Below are 16,668 nucleotides of genomic sequence, written 5' to 3'. Positions count from 1 at the left end.
AATGTGCGCCTCTCAATTTGGGGAAAGAGTTGCTTGGAGATGTGTGTGGCTTTCAAACCTCTAATGCATCCTCCTTTCTCACACTTTTTCTTTCCTTTCACTCCATTGGCTGGTTCCATTGGCTTGTTCCATTGGCTGGTCTTCTAGCTTCCTCTTCCCATTGGCTCTTGATTTTCTTTTATCTTTTGTTCTAGTCCCTTCAAGTCCTTATGTTCTCCCCACCCCCATCTGTCTCCATATTCCTTTTTTTCATCATCATTTTCATTTCCTCTGGTACTTCACATGTGTCTTTATGGACAAAATTAAAAACTGACTGATAATATTTAATTACTAAACAAAATTTACTTGGATTTTCCTTTCCCTACAAATTTGATCTGACAAAATTAATGATTATCAAGTGTGAACCAAAAAAAAAAAAGGGTTGGCAAATACAGGTTGTCCAGGACAATTATCCCCCAAAGTGAGCTCAGAAGAACCTCACTTATCTGAAACAGTATTCTCAACTGGAAAATAAAGAGAGGAATAATATGGATTTTTTTTTTTTCAGGCTCCTTGCAGGGCCCTTCAAGACTCTGGGAAAGAGCCTGGAAGTCAGTCTCTCAATTTTAGCCTGTTTTTAGTTTTTATTTTGTTTAGAAGTGAATTGTTTAGAAAAGAGGAGAAGTAAGTGCTAACTGGTTGCTGCGGATAAGACCATTGACCCTGGCAAATATTGAGAAGAGAGTCGTGGCTTTGTAGAACACTTCACTTTCAAACAGAAGCTCTTCTTTGCTATTGTAATTCACTGCATCTGGGAACATCCTGGTGTCCTCTGCATTCTTGAATGATAATGTTGTTCGATACAGAATCTCAGGGGGTTACATGCATCCCTTTCCTTCAGCTCAAGGGACACCTTCCTACTTACTAATCCTTCTTGTGGTCCTTTGGTCTAGACATGCCATGCTCCCCCTCTCTTGATGTCTCTCTCTGTCTCTTGTGCCTTTGGTTATGATGTATCTCAGCACACATCTCTCCAGTTTTTTCTATGTGGCGTGCACATAGCCTCAGGACATGTAGATTTATTGGGAACTTGATTGTGTACTTGAGGGTTTCCCACAGCTCTCCTAAGTTCTGCTCAGTCCCCTCTGTTTTGTTTTGTTTTGCAGCCTGGATATGAGCAATTGGCTTGATCCTCAATCTTGTTCATGATTTTAGATGCCAGCCCAGATCTTCTGTAGCACCCCTGTAGGGAATTTTGCATTTCAGTCACTGTACTTTTTAACTTTAGAGTTTCTGCCTAGGTCTTTTTCAGAGTTTCTGTTTCTTTCCTGGTGGTTTCTTTTCAGTGATACATTGTTGTAATGCTTTCCATAATTTTATTTAGTTATTTGAAGTGATATCAAAGTCCTTCTCAGCTAGATTCAGTGTCTGGGCCTCTTCAGGGACAGTTTCTGTGGACCCTATTTTCTTGTTTATGAGACTGTTTTAGGGTTTCTATTGCTATGGGGAAACACTATAATTGGACTTTTCTCTCCTGCCCACCTGTTCCCAAATACATGGTAGCTGCTTCCCAAGTAACTAACTTGGAGGCTTAATATTACTTATAAATGATTGGCTGGTAGCTCAGGCTTGTTACTAACTAGCTCTTACACTTAAATTAACCCATAATTCTTATCTATGTTTAGCCATGTTGCTTGGTACCTTTTCTCAGTATAGCATTCTCATCTTGTTTCTCTGCATTTGCTGGTGACTCTCTGACTCTGCCGTTCCTCTTCCGAGAATTCTCCTAGTCTGTCTCTTGCCCTCAATCTATTTCTGTGAGCTATTGGCCAATTAGCTTTTGATTAGCAAATGAGAGTAATACATCTTCATAGTATAGAAAAGGATTGTTTCACAGCAAAAAACCATGACCCAAAAGCAAGTCGGAGAGGAAAGAGTTTATTTGGCTTACACTTCCATATTGCTGTTCATCACTGGAGGAAGTCAGGACAGGAACTCAAACAGGGCAGGATCCTGGAGGCAGAAGCTGATGCAGAGGCCATGGAGGAGTGCAGCTTACTGGCATCTTATAGAACCCAGGACCATCAGCCCAGGGGTGGCATCACCCACAATGGGCTGACCTCTCCCATCAATCACAAGTTAAGAAAATGCCCTACAGGCTTGCCTATAGCTCAGTTTTATGGAGGCATTTTCTCAGCTGGGGCTCCCTCCTCTCAGATGACTCTAGCTTGTATCAAGTTGACACAAAAACTAGCCAGAACAGGAATATACATTGTTTCTTTGTATGCCTCACAATTTTTTGTTGTTGTTGTTGTTGTTGAAAATGGAGCAGTATCACACTGCAGCAAACCTGGACATCAGATGTTGTCCCCTGGGTTTTCTGTCTATTACAACTGCAGTTTGTTTGGTTTGTGAGCTTTCTGAGCTAAAGCAAATTGAGTACAGTCTATATTCTTGCCATTAAAATCTGCTCCATTAAGTTTACAAGCCAGCTAATGATGAGACAGGTATTTCCTTTAATACTTGGAACTGGGATGTTGTGTCTTTGAAGAGGAATTCTGGGTGCCTGTGAGGTGTCTTTTCAACACTCAGCTAGAAATCTGATAATTCTGCTTCAGCCTTCGAATTGTTCTTTTGCAGAACCTTAAGTCAACCAAAGCTGAGAGTCCAAAGCCTCCTGGTGCTTTCTGGGTGTACATAGAGCCTTAGGCATGTACAAGGTCTTCTAGGCTACTAAGAACATGTTGTAACTTTACAAAACTCTTATTCCCCACAGCATAGCACTCCAGCCTTTCCTCCCACATTTTTTTTTTATTCTTCTATTGCTTGCCAAATTGTTATCCAAGGTCCTCAGGTAGCAGAAACTAAAACAATTTGCCTGTGGAAGTTTTTGATAAACCTCCTTGACAGTGGCTTTGACCAGTCAAGCAGGCACCCAAAAGACAAGTCTTCAGAGCAGAGTTTCCAGGAAGAGGCTGACAGATCAAACTAAAACGCTTTGCAATAGAGGCACATTCTGCTCCCTCCTGCACTGTGGCTTCAAAGGTCGGTTGTTTTTTTTCAGGACTTCTGCTCACTGGGTAAGTGGGAGATGTGACTAGAATAAGTTAATTTACAGGAAAGCTTGCTGTTGTTACTAAGAATACCCATTCCTGCAGTTGCTGTGTGCTTTTAGCATTTAAAAAGTTAAAAAAAATGGTTATGATAATTTTCTAATTTTTCACTGTGTTTCCAGAGACTGTGTTTTGGAGTTATCAATTATGCCCTTTTTACTAGAGTTTTGGCAAATTATTATTATTATTATTATTATTATTATTATTATTATTTTGGTTTTTTGAGACAGGGTTTCTCTGTGTAGCTTTGTGCCTTTCCTGGAACTCACTTGGTAGCCCAGGCTGGCCTCGAACTCACAGAGATCTGCCTGGCTCTGCCTCCCGAGTGCTGGGATTAAAGGCATGCGCCACCACCGCCTGGCGACAAATTATTTATTAATTGGTGCTATTGTACATATGTATGATGTCTGTGGGGCTCACACAACCCATAGCGCATGTGTGGAGGTCAGAGGTCAATTTGGGGAGGCGGTTCTAAGGATTGAACTCGGGTTGTCAGGTTGCACAGCAAGCTGGCCTGGAGGGGGGAGTATTGGTTGTTTGTTTCGTTTTGTTTTCCAAACACATGTTAAGGTCTCAGCAGCTCAAAGATAGTAGGTTCAAATAAGTGTCTTCCAAGCCAGACTTGAGTATAACAGAGCATGGCTCTATCTATTCACTTTCTGGAGCAATAAAGCCTCCATCATGCTCTCATTCTCTTCCTTTTTGAAGAAAATGATTTATTCCCTTATTTTATGCACATTGGTGTTTTGCCTGCATGTATGTCTGTGTGAGGGTGTCAGATCCCTCAGAATTGGAGTTATAGACATCTGGGAAGAAGAAGGCTCAGTCAGGAGACACTAAGCCACCATCCAGGGAGCAGCATGTAATGGCACACAGGTAAAGCCACAGAGCACATGACAACATATAGATTAATAGAAATGGGTTGAGTTTAAGTGTAAGAGCTAGTGGTAGGAAGCCCGAGCTAATGGCTGAGCAGTTTTAGTTAATGTAAGTCTCTGTGTGTTTACTTGGGTCTGAGCAGCTGCAGACCAGGCAGAACACAGGAAAACTTCAGCTACACACAAGAGCTGAAGAGGAGTGAATGTTCACATCGCAGACATGACCCAGAGCCCACCACCTGCCCACACTGGAGTTTGTCTACCTGGCATGGCCTTCCTCACGCTGCTATGCCCCAGTGTGAATGGTGTCTGCCAGGCCAGGGACACTGAGAACTGGATTGTCTGAGTTGTTGCAACAAATAGATTCTAAAAAACGCATTGGATAAAACACAAGTGAAGTTTGTGTCTTCCTTACTCTGGAGCAGCTATTCTAGGGTGTTCTTTTGGGGTGAGGAGTGGTGCTCTAGTCCATACAGTCAGGTAGGAGCCCAGGCTAATGCACTTCCATCTCCAGCAAATGACTTACTAGGTGACCCTGGCCATTGCCGTTCAAGCCATGCTAGGTAGAAGTGGTACAGATGCCACTGGGTTTACAGTGGTCTCACATCCCAATAAGCCCATTGCAACATGACAATATCACAAGGTGGAGGTTTTTACTACAGGCAACCCACCAGTTACCCTAGATTAATGACAACACAGCGTAGTGCAGAGTGTTGACTCTCCTTGGGGCTAGCTGAGAGCATCATCCATACAAGAGAGAATTATGCTGCATGTAGCCATCCTTGGCAAAGATCAAAACCCAACACTCAAGCTCTGCTGAGTGCAGATTGTCTTTGCACCACCTTGGACCAGCCACCATGCTCACGGTGTCTTTTCCTGCTCTTGGCCTCAGCACTGGAAGCTGGCCTGTGTTGAGCATACTAGGCTCAGAGCAGGTTCTGGATGGCACAGCTAATGGATTCGGCAGACTTTCAGTCTCTTGGTGTCTGGTTTGGTGCCTAAAACATCACAACTGCCTGTGGGCAGTGTGGCACTATTTGTGGCCCCAACTCCTTGTTCCTTGGGGTAGGGGGACAGCAGCTGCCTCACTGAGCCTTGCCTAACTCTGTAGATGTGTCTTGGCTCCATCTATAAGAGATGTCATCACTCCCTTTCCCGAGAGCCTTGTTTCCACTTAGTCCTTGACCCTCCTCCAGAACTCTTCCTATTATATCATATTGCCTTCAGGGTGACTGCTTTGTCTATTCCTTTAAAGCAGCGGTTCTCAACCTTCCTAATGCTGCGACACTTTAATACAGTTCCTCATGACAGGGTGACCCTCCCAACCATAACATTATTTCCATTGCTACTTCAGAACTATAATTCTGCTACTGTTAAGAACTGTAACATAAATATCAGTGTTTTCTGATGGTCTTAGGTGACCTCTGTGAAAGGAGATCACAACCCATAGGTTAAGAACCTCCTTTGTAAAGACCAATGGATAAATGATAAAGTGAGGCTTGATTTCTACACATAAGCCTCCATAGCGACATTAGGGTCAAGTTAGTGTAAACAAAAGTCTTTGCACATTGTCTCTAGCTGAAAAGACAAAACAAAAAACAACAAAAAAGCAGCTTTGAGCTTGCAGGATGTCTCAGGGAACAAAGTTGCCCACCTCCAAGCCTGGCAACCTGAGTTCAATCCCTGGAACCCACATAGTAGGAGAGAACCAACTCCTGCAAGCTCTCTCCAATCTCTCTCTACATGAGTATGCACACGCGCGCGCGCGCGCGCGCGCACACACACACACACACCTATTAAAAAAACAATTACAACAAGACCATAGCCCTTTGGACATCACTCACGGGGCTTTTGTTTTGCTTTGTTTGGAAATTATCTGTCTAAGCAAATCCTTGGTTCCCAACTTATTGCTGAGAACCTTAAATGACAGGCCTCCAAGCAAGGCCCATGTTCTCAGTTCCAGCCACTTCCCCAAGCTTCCCTTTAGTGCCCTTTTAGTTGTCTTATGGGTCCATTGTTCTTATTTGAGGGGCACTAATGTACTGTCTTTAGAGCATTATCTAGATAGACCTCCAAGATGGCGGCTATCTCTCTGAACCCTTGCCCTAACCCCAAAGGGGACAAGCTTTATCCTTTAGGCTGTTTTGGGATCTGGTAGTTCCTCAAAACTCACCCCAAAAATAGAATACAAAGACCCTTCATTAGTCCTTGTTGCCTCAGGAGAATCACACACAATTAATTCCCTGAGCCTTTATCAAATAAAGGTTGGAATTACCTGCCTATTCATTTGTCCCGACTAGTTGTATGTCAACTTGACACAGACTAGAGTCATACAAGGGGAGGCAACCTCAGTTGAGAAAATGCCTCCATTAGGATCCAACTATGAGGCACTTTCTTTCTTTCTTTCTTTCTTTCTTTCTTTCTTTCTTTCTTTCTTTTTTTTCTCTTCTTTTTTTGCCAGAGCTGAGGACTGAACCCAGGGCCTAGGCAAGCACTCTACCACTGAGCTAAATCCCCAACCCCGAGGCATATTCTTAATCAATGATTGATGGGGGAGGACCCCGCCCATGGTGGGTGGTACCATCCCTGGGCTGGTGGTCCTGAGTTCTATAAGAAAGCAAGCTGAACAAGTCAGGGGAACCAAGCCAGTCAGCAGCACTCCTCCACGGCCTCTGCCTCAGCGCCTGCCTCCAGGTGCCTGCCCTGTGCCAGTGCCTGTCCTGATGTCCTCCAGGGATGGACAGGCCTGTGGACCCTTTCCTCCTCAAGTTTCTTTGGTCCTTAGTGTTTCATAACAGCAGTCATAACCCTAATTAAGACACCAGTGTATTTCAAATGTCAAATAATAGGATGCTCAGGGGGTGATTGACAGACTGTAAGTCTCCATAGAAATTCTGGAAGCTGTGTATACTGTGTTGCTTTTAGAAACTGCTCAGCATCTTGTTTTTCTAAGTCCTCTGGCCACCTCCTCTACCCCATTAAAGCCCCCCAGCTGTAGAGAGCTCTCCTGCCTCCCTCCCCTAGGGAGACACGTGTGCAGGACAAGGAAGGAGTCGCTCATACTTCCTGGCTCCGTTCCTTAACCATGCCATCTTCTTCACTTTGACTCTTTTCCTTATGGACTACTGACGCCCTTCATCCGTTCAAGTGGCCCCTGATGGCTTTCCGGAGACTCTGCTGGGTGTTCTACAGAGAAAATAAGATCCTACACACCTTGTTTTGAAACTCACGGAATCTCTTCCGAGAGCGTGAATCACTAAAGCTCCCGCTGGCTGAGAAGCGGGTGAGTGACTGCTCTCAGAGAGATCCGTGAGAAGGAATTCTCCGGGACGGGCCAGCTGTATCCTGGCCTTCCTCGCATCCCAGTGGAAAACAGTGGGAATGAGATGACAGCTCTAATGTACTGCCCGCTGGAAGAAAGCCACATCTCTGACCAGGGCCCGAGTAGCACAGAGGAGAAGCCACCAAACAACTCAAATTGCGGTCCTCGGGTGCTCAGTAAGCCTCACCCTTCCCTTCCCAGCATAAGGGCCCCGGGCGAGGTGGGAGACACAGCGGGTGGGCAGAGAGACCAACAGGCTCACCTAACCAGCAGTGGATGAATATCCCGTGCAGCTTAGCCTGCTAGAGGGCTCCAGGAGAAACTGGCAATTACCAAAGCGTCGCAGAGCTAAGTTTTTCCCTAAACTGTAACCTGCCACGGCGGCGGCCGGCGTGCAAACGCCGCGATTGCACCTCGCTAATGCACCTCGCCTGCAGCTGGCCCCAAGTCCTCCAGCGACAGAACCAGGGCCATCCTTGTCACTCAGAGCCGCAGGACCCGCGCTCTCTCGGAGGCAGCTCATAACTCGAGAAGACCATGAGCTACAGTCTCAAAGGTCTATTTCCAATGTCCTATTGGCTGGCCCTGGGGAACCTGTCGCACTCAGGCAAGTTCTCTAACCTGGCCTTACCCATAATGTCAGCGTGTTTGCACCGCTGCAGCGAGAATGAAGCAGATATTATAAGTCAACATGGAGCAACAGCTCCGCAAGTGACTCGCTAATTCTGCCAACAACGAACTTCTGGGCGAGCCAGCCTCTGCTTGAATAGTCTCATCAGCCCTGGCTTAAAGCCCCGGGGAAACGAAATCAAGAGCCTTGGTACCGCAAAGTCCCCCGCGCGCGAGGCTGCTCACTGTTCCGCAGAAGGAACCATCGCTCTCGTCTGACAGGCGCTTAGCCAGTCAAGCCCGACTGCTTGCAGAGGCACCGGAGGGGAAGATCCCGATCCCGGAGAAAGCATCCGAATCCCAGGCACTGGCGGCCTGTCGGAACCTAGTACCTTGGGAAAGCGGAGGCAAAGCCCTCCCAGCTCAGCGGGCTTCCTTGATCCCAGCTTGTAGATGGCTTTCTACTGCGGATCCAAAACGTCAAGGCCTCTGTCCTCCCCAGAGGCCACACGGGCTCAGACGGTGGAGTGCCAGGAGCTTCTTCGCTTCTTCGCAATCGGTGGTACCCGACTGGCCTGGCCCTAAAGATTCGCTTTATTTGGGGCAGGCAGGTGGTCCCTAGGAAGCCGATTCCGGGACAGAAGTGGACCAAGACCTGGCTTGGGCCACTTGTCAGAGTATCTCTGCCTGAGAGGCAGTCCTCAGAGGCTCCCGGTACAGCGGGCCTGTGCTAGATTTCATCTTAGGGGTACAGCGGGCCTGTGCTAGATTTCATCTTAGCCCTGACAGGGTCAAGGGTTAGGAGTATCTGGAGAAGGTCTCTGCCTAAATGTCTTTCTTTGTGTGTGGTGGCCTTTGTAGGCAGGGACCCGGTCTTGCTTGACTTCATTGGAGGGCGCCCAGTCTGCTCTTTTACACTCGGATTTCACCCTCCACCTTGGAGAAATTATTTCCCAACCTCAGTCTCACAGACACCAGCAGACTTTCCACAAGAGACTCCTCTGGAGCGGCCTTAGCCTTGGTACCAGGATGCTCTAGGCTGGGGTCACTGCTTGGCTCGCAACTCCCACCCCTAAACTCAGGGACAGGAATTCTTCCTTTACTCTGCATCACTCAGAGGTGGCCAGGAGGTGCAGGTCTTGCAGTGAGGGCTAAGTTGCAACGGGTTGGGATCAAGCAGTGAGAAAAGAAGAGGCTAATCTGGGCCAGCCCAGGCACATTGCTCTTTGGTGAAGGCTCGCCCATTTTGGATTAAGCGCTCTACCCCTGAGATCTCTGGGCACTTACCAGCTCTCCGATTGGTATTCAGTCACCCTCTCAACTCACAGCGGGCATGTCTAGTCTCACCATCCTCTTGCACACAGTTGTTCTTCTCACATCTTCACTACACTCTTGAGGTCTCAGTCACCCCCAGCTCAGAAGGCTGAAGTCACAGGGACAGAGTGGGAACAACTCCAATTTGGTCCTTCCTGGCGGGTCCCTCAACACAAAATTCTTGGTCTTTCTCCCAGAGTTTCTGCACATTCTGAGAGCCAAAGAGCTGCCGTGGCGATTCCTGATTCTTTGCTCTGCCACGGGCACCCAGGCTCTGCTGTCCTCCTGGAAGCCCAGTGTCCCCCCCCCCCCGGCCCCCTCACCCCCACCCCGTCTTCCTGGTTACTCCTTCCTGGCTGTAAATGCCAGAATCACCAACTGCTCTGCAGACAGGGACAGATGCCACTCCCTTAAAGATTCCGACCCAAGACCCAAGTACCCCAGAAGACCACTGCAGGTGGAGAGGGCTTGCCTCTCTGGACCCACTCCCCCACCCCCACCCCCGTGGTTCAGAGTTTTAAAGCCCCAAACAGAGTTTCTTTTTTCAGGTCTCGTCGGTTCTCTGTGATGACTGGATCCTGCTTTCTCCATTTCTGTTCTCACTTCAGGGCTGTGTGGGTCTATGTGTGGGTACCTGCTTAGGAACAAATTGAAGGACATCCTTGACAGATTCTCAAGAGAGCAGGAAGGAAGACTGGATAGTCCCATGACGCAGGGCAAAACTCTTTGGCTGCTGGTGTGGGGTAGGGATGGCGGGTGGCAGGGTGGGAGTGGGGGATGGGGGGATGAGGTTGGGGGTGGAGGCCTCTAAGAGGTGGATGGAAGAAGGTCCTTAAGAGTCTCGTTCCACAGTCTGACAAGACCGGTGTGTGTTTGTCTATTTTTTTTTTTGTTGTTGTTGGTTTGTTTTTAACCAGTCAATATCTGTATAGTATGTCCAGTTCTCATGTTCTAATGGGAACCACAGCTGGGAGTAGCTTATACTGCTAGATGCAGTGGACTCCTGCACCCCCCTTCCCTCCCAGTGTTTAAATATTGGGGGAAGAGTGAAAGACGGAAGCTCCAGCAGGTTGAACTTCTCTGAAATCACTTTAAGGAAAACAGCCTTGGAACTGACCCCCTGCCCCCTACTGGCGCTCCTGAGCTTAGAGCAGAGATCACACCCTGATCAGCTCCCACTTCTAGGCGGAGATCCTTTCTGTCTCTAAAACCCCTGGGCCAGGCTTTGCTCTGACATCATAAGGGCATCCTGCCGGGACTGGTAGTGGGCAAGGGCAGCAGAGGACAGTTGTGGACTTTACTGTTTCTTGGAGATAAGCCTGATGTGGAGAGAGCCTGATGTATACAAACATGGACTGCGTGTTTGAGTTCACACGCGCTGGACAGGTTCGCTTGTATACTGCCTTACACGTAAACCCATTAAGGGCGAGTGCTTGTGTGACAATGTGTTGAGAGTCCATGGGCTTGCTGCTGTGTTTGAGTGTAAGAATGAGCATGGATGCTGCTGCATTCTGTCTCCCTGGAAGGCTCTATCACAATAGGCTTTGGTACTATTCAAAATGGACGGAATATTGCAGGTTCCAGATAATTGTGTAATCAGAGTTAAATATGTGTCTTCTTTTCCATGTGATAATCAACAGTCTGTTTTCCTGTGAGCGTGGGACTAGGGATGACTTGGAACACAGAGGCTACTGGATTTTCCTTATCCAGCGAAGTAATTGTGCAGAAGCGTGGGCTATGACATCACCAAGCAGTCTGGCCAAGTGGACTGACAGAGGCCACAGCTCTATTTGGAACTCTCCAGTCAGACCTTCAGGCAGTAGCTGCTAGCTCTGCTTGCCTCAAGTCAGGAAGTTGGGTGGCTCAGTCTGTACTAGAGCAAACCAGTTCCAGAAAGCACTTGAGACGCTTCCTGAAAGCAGGGACTCCTAAGAAGCCAAGGACGCTCTGGGGGCTGGGCTTTCTCTTCTAAGCAGAAGTGCAGGGGCCCTGGGTGTTCAGCCAGGTGGAGGAATCCAGCCTCCATGAGTCTTCCAGGTTTGTGTGTTCATTCCCCTTGAACTCCAGGCCCATGCAACAGTGTGACCTCCGGTGCTCATTAGTTCATTCAATTGCCTGAGTCATGGGTGAAAAAACTCTTGATGAAATTTTCGAGAGAAGAGTTCTGATGAGTTTATGGTCGAAACGGGAAGTGTTGGTTTTTTTAGAGAGAAGTCCTAGGGCAAAGCAAATGCCTCTTCCCCTCCATCCCTTCCAGACCAGGGTGGGCACGCACCACCACCCTTCGGAAAAGCCTTACCTTCCTCCTTACTTAGTCTTGCCTGATTTGGATCTGTCTGGACCAGCCTGGACATGTAGGATAAAAGGGGGCTAGAACTCTGAAAACAATACTGTAGGTTTCTTTATAGTTAGAGCGGCAAACACAGTACACCACACTCAGGCCTGCCCTTGGGAGCCAGTGCACCCACTAGCTAGCACCCAGAACACTGGCCTTCCGCTGGCGGTCCACTCTCCTTCTCCTTCACTGTTCCCAGTGCAGGTCCAGGAACTCAAAGACATTTCCTCCACGGTGAGCCAAGGGTGTGCTCTGGAAACACAGGTCTCAGCCATTGCTCCCGGTCAGGCGAATCTGCCCAGACTGTCGTCTCCGTCTCCGGTTCTAGTGACTTTGACCATGCTGAGAAGTAATTCCGACTCAAAACTTCCCAGTACCCCAGTCCAATTTTCCTCCCGGACCCCACAACTCCAACTCTTTTACTACCTCTGCACACAGGCTCACAACTCCCTCTACAACCCCAGCGGTGGTGTGTGTGTGTGTGTGTGTGTGTGTGTGTGTGTGTGTGTGTGTGTCAGGCGGGGGCTCCGCTGTGGTGACTGTGATGGAAGCCGGAAGTCTGGTCCTTGTTTCTGCAGAGCGCTCTGTGGAGAAAAGGGACTTAAGTCTTAACCCGAGGCTTCCGAGTTTTCGGTCTCATCCCTTCACCTTGCCAGAGACACACTGCGAGGGAAGGCCAGTGCAGGTTTCCGGGACTCCGCTGGAAGGTCCCTGGCCACCCCGGGGTACCAGTCTCTGTAGGGAAATCAGACGCTGTTACACGCCAGGCCACAGGGCCTTGGGACATATATCCATATATTTATGATTTCTAATTTTATTATAAAATAAAAGCAGAAATATCTCCCGACGAACATTCACATGAGGGCATAAAAGGGAAAAGGCAAGTCTGCGGCTGGGGAGGCACTCTGGGCTGGGAGCAAGGAGGCCACAGTCCCAGGAGGAAGAGGAGAACCGGCGTGGTGGGAGGGAGGGAGGGAGGGAGGGAGGGAGAGAGAGAGAGAGAGAGAGAGAGAGAGAGAGAGAGAGAGAGAGAGAGAGAGATCGCTCTAAAAATTTAGAAGGAAAGGGGAAAAGAGAAAAAGCAAGAGGAGAAAGAGAAAAGCAATGGAAAGAGGAGAAAAACAAGAAGGTTAAGAAATGAGAAAAATCGGGGTGGTGATGGTGGTGGTTTATAATTTATTCCCTTGCCTGGTTCAAGACCGAAGTCTCTGGCCTCCGAAGGACCTCAAAAGCAACTTGATGAAAAGGAATCCCCCAAAGGACCCCCGAGCAGACAGTACTCCACTTTGTCCCGCCGGCCAGTTCTGCTGCTCCTGCGTGGCGTGGCGTGGCCCTCTTCTAGTAGCGGGTACGTACGGACTCCAGCACCGATCGCCCACCCGCACCGCCTCTCAAGTCCCCGCACCCAGCTCGGAAAGCAAGTGCCGGGGGTAGAGTTCTAGGAGCCTAGGTCCACAAGGTTGGCAGACATGGGGTTGAGTATGGAGTCCTGCAGGCTGTGGTGGTGCTGCAGTGGGTCCGTGCCGCCTCCACCCGGCACTGGCACGGGGACTGCGCTCGGGCCGGGAGGGTGGCCTAAGCTGTGCAGGGAGGGCAGCCCGGGGGGCGGCGGCGGGCTGAGCAGCAGTGCGGGACTGGACGACGAGTGGTCTGGCGTCCCCGACGGCGTCTTCTCGTCCTCGGAGCTGCCTAGCACCGACTTGCCGCTGCCGTTGAGCGAGGAAGCCAGCGGGTTGTGGCTGCCGGAATTGGAGTTCTCGCTGTTCTCCCTGCAAGCGCAGGAGTAAAGCAGTGGGGTCAGTGGGAAACCGAGGCCACTCAGAGCCACCCCTCGGGACGGCAGCGCCTGCGGCCGGTCTCAGGACTCCTACCCTCTGTGGTTGCTACAGAGCGTTTTCGGTTTCTACCAGTTTTGACGCCCGCGTTTGTGGCGTTCGCAACTCCTCTGGTTTTCTCCTGTCCTTCTCCCTGGATCAGCCCACAAATCTCATGACTACCTTTCCTGCTCTGTCTGTAAGTCTGGTCCTAATCTCCCACTCCCTTTCTTCCCTGGAGCAGAGGCACCAAAGCAGGGTGCCTGGAGTTGAGGAGATGAGGAGGCAGAGCCTGGATTTCCAAATCCCTTAGGCTGGACAAACTAGGTTTGCTGCGTCGCAGTGGGGACAGAAGCTCCAGGTACAACGGTCCCAGCCGAGGGGCCCACTCAGAGTTGGGTAAGCACAGGCCTCCTGTCCTTTTGCGTTTCTTGGCCCCAGGGAAACTGCTGTTGCAGATGGGCTTGGGTGGGTGGGTGGGAGCTCCTGAGACTTCCTTCCCTGATTCCAAATTGAGCAGGCTCTGTGAGCTCTTTTTGACTGGGCATAAGGATCAGGCTTAGAGAAAGGAGGCTTTCTTTCTCCCTAGCCATCTCCTTAAATATTTAGCCAAGGGACTGGAGAGCCACCCCTGGGGGAAGCTAGAAGTTAGATCGGGGTGGTTAGTGCTGGCCTGGATCTTTCTGTCATAACCAGAGACCCAGGGACAAAATCTGCAGTTCTCACCTGGGGCCTGAACTTGGTGCCAGCCTAAGTGTGAACCAGCACGGAGAGAACCCACCTCCTGCCCTGCTTTTGTGGACAGTCGCTGCCACCGGGATGTGTGTATTTGAAATCCGGGGTGGCATCTCCTCGTGGATTCCTAACAGCTGTTCTGCTCTCTTGAGAGAGCACCCACAGGGCTTGCAGTTGTGAGACCTCATCACCACGGATAGTCCAACTTCAAGATTTCGAATACTCAGATCCAGTCTGCAGCCTGCTCATCTTTCACACTGCTCGGCACCATATTCCCTGGGACTGGGATCATTCACACTCCAATGTGTTGAACACACCTTACACCACCTAACCCAGGTGGCTTGTTCTGCCGTTACCCGAAGGAGAGATTCTGTTCCCATACTCCGTTTCTCTCTAGTTCCCTCGTGGAGATTAAAGTTCGGAGCGGGTTGCAGGCGGTCACCAGGGCCTCACTCAACGCTTAGGTCAGTTCCGCGTTCCCAGAGGAAATACAACTCCCAGCCCTTGGGCAGATCTCAGTTTACCTTACACACCCGACTTGCCCATCAAAGAGAGTAGGACCCAAGGAGAGAAAGGCCAAGGGTCTAACAAGTCCTGGAAGGCTTGCTGGATTCAGCAGGCCTGAAACGAGGTATGTGTTTGTCTTCTTTCCCACAGCTGACACTTCCTAATGGGGCCCTTCATTTCTCTGTCCTTTCCACGCGGGATAATTCCCAACTCCCTTGCCCTCAGCTCTTCCGTCCAGACAAGGAATATCCTTGCCCAGATATTGCCTTCATTGCCCGGATAATACTTGGGACGCTCCACTCCCAGCTCTGACCTCTAAAAAAACTTACTTTGACCCAGAGGTGACTTCCGAAGCCGTCTCTGATCCCCTATGCCCTTGGTTGTTCGAGGCAGAGCAGGCCTTGAGCCTATGCCCACCTTGCAGGGGGATCCAGGCCCATCGCCCTGCCTTCTCTGAAACTCCTTTCCCCCTATCTAGTCCACAAGCCACTAGGGAATTATCGAGAACTTTTGCATTACTTTGCCCGCTTTAGACAAATTCCTGGCCGCTCGCTCAGTCTCCAGCAAAACCTAAGCGCTGTTTTGAGCCAGGCTGGGCTGCAGCCGGGAGCGTAACGTGGACCCGGGTCCAGTTTAATCACCTCCAGGAGCACATCATCTCCCCCGACCCTCCGGACCAGGGAAACTGGCGCCGATGCTCTACTTACTCGTACCTTTCCTTAGCCTCGGCCGCCCGGTCGCGCTGCCGCCGGTTTTTGAACCAGTTGCTGACCTGCGTGGTGGTGAGGCCGGTGGCCTCCGCCAGCTCGCGCTTCTCCCGCGGCGACGGGTAGGGGTTGTGCGCGTACCACTCGCGCAGCACGCTGCGGCTCTTCTCCTTGAAGCAGTAGCTGGTCTCCTCGCCGTCCCAGATGGAGCGCGGCAGCGGGAACTTGCGCCGCACGCGGTACTTGCCCACGGCGCCCAGGGGCCGGCCGCGGAGTTTCTCCGCCTCGATGTAGTGCGCTTTGAGCCACAGCTGCTGCAGCTTGGCGTGGTTGTGCGGCGAGAACTGGTGGCTCTCCAGGATCTTGTAGAGCTCGCGGAAGTTGCCCCGATGGAAGGCCACCACGGCCTTGGCCTTGAGCACGCTTTCATTCTTGTGGAGGTGCTCGCAGGCGGGCAGCGACCAGAGGAAGCGACCCAGCCGCTCGATGTTGCCGCCCTGCTGCAGCACCTCGCACACGCACGCCACTTGCTCCTGCGTGAAGCCGAAGGTGGGCAGCATGGACATGGTGCCGGCTGCGCGCCCGCCCGCCCGCCCGCGCGCGCCCTCACCGAGCCTCGCGGCCCCGCATGGGCGCCTCCCCGCCGGCCTGGCCCGGCCGACAGGCGGGCGGGGCCCCCTGGCCAGGCGCTTGGCTCCCGGGCGGCTCCTGAGTCACTGCGGTCCGTCCTCGCTCCCGCCGTCGGCCCCGCGCAGCTCCGCGCCCCCGCCACCCGCGCGCCTCGCCCGCGCCCAAGCCCGGGGGCCGCCCGGGGCGCCGCTCCGCATGCTCTGCGCCCGCCCGCCGCTTGTTCGCTCGCTCCTCGCTCGCTCTCCCTCCCGTCTAGCTCGCTCGCAGCTTTTTTAATAATATTATTCTAAGCGGGCATGAGGCGCGGCGGCCCGCGCCCTGATTGGTCGGGTTATCTGACCCGGGGCCTGCCCGCGCCAGACAATAGTCGAGTCAAATTATTCGCCATGGAGACGCTGTCAGTCACCGGTAACCCGAGCCCCGGCGGCCGGGGCTGCTCCCCCCTGGCCGGCTCCGCTGACAGATCGCCCCGGCTCTGCACATAGCGAAGGGCGGCCGAGACAGGAGCCCCAGGCACTCCCAGAGCCTAGGAGGCGGAGAGGGGCCGGGCTGGGGCCCGAGACGGCGGTGATTGACGGGGCGGACGCCCAAAGAGCAAAGGAGGAGGAGGAGGGCCCCGAAGGAGGGGGGCTGAGTGGGGGGCCCCCGAAGAAAAGAGGAGGACCGAGGTGGGAAGGGAAGGAAGAGGGTAGAAAGGAAAGCGGAGGACCGTTTGAGGGGGTGCC

The 16,668-nt window shown here is 51.2% G+C and overlaps 1 protein-coding gene across 1 annotated transcript; it reads right to left on the bottom strand.

Annotated features, from left to right (window-relative positions):
- Nucleotides 1–12,988: 12,988 nt before the first annotated feature.
- Six2 (SIX homeobox 2) lies at nt 12,989–15,879 on the bottom strand. Its single transcript, XM_036170296.1, has 2 exons — nt 15,320–15,879; nt 12,989–13,319 (listed from the first exon to the last, which is right to left on the bottom strand). The coding sequence occupies exons 1-2, from the start codon at nt 15,877–15,879 to the stop codon at nt 12,989–12,991; spliced, it is 891 nt and encodes a 296-aa protein (XP_036026189.1).
- Between the last annotated feature and the right edge of the window lie 789 nt (nt 15,880–16,668).

Source organism: Onychomys torridus, chromosome 21, assembly GCF_903995425.1.
Source record: "Onychomys torridus chromosome 21, mOncTor1.1, whole genome shotgun sequence".
Classification (NCBI taxonomy): Eukaryota; Metazoa; Chordata; class Mammalia; order Rodentia; family Cricetidae; genus Onychomys; species Onychomys torridus.
This window is presented reverse-complemented; position numbering and strand designations above follow the sequence as displayed.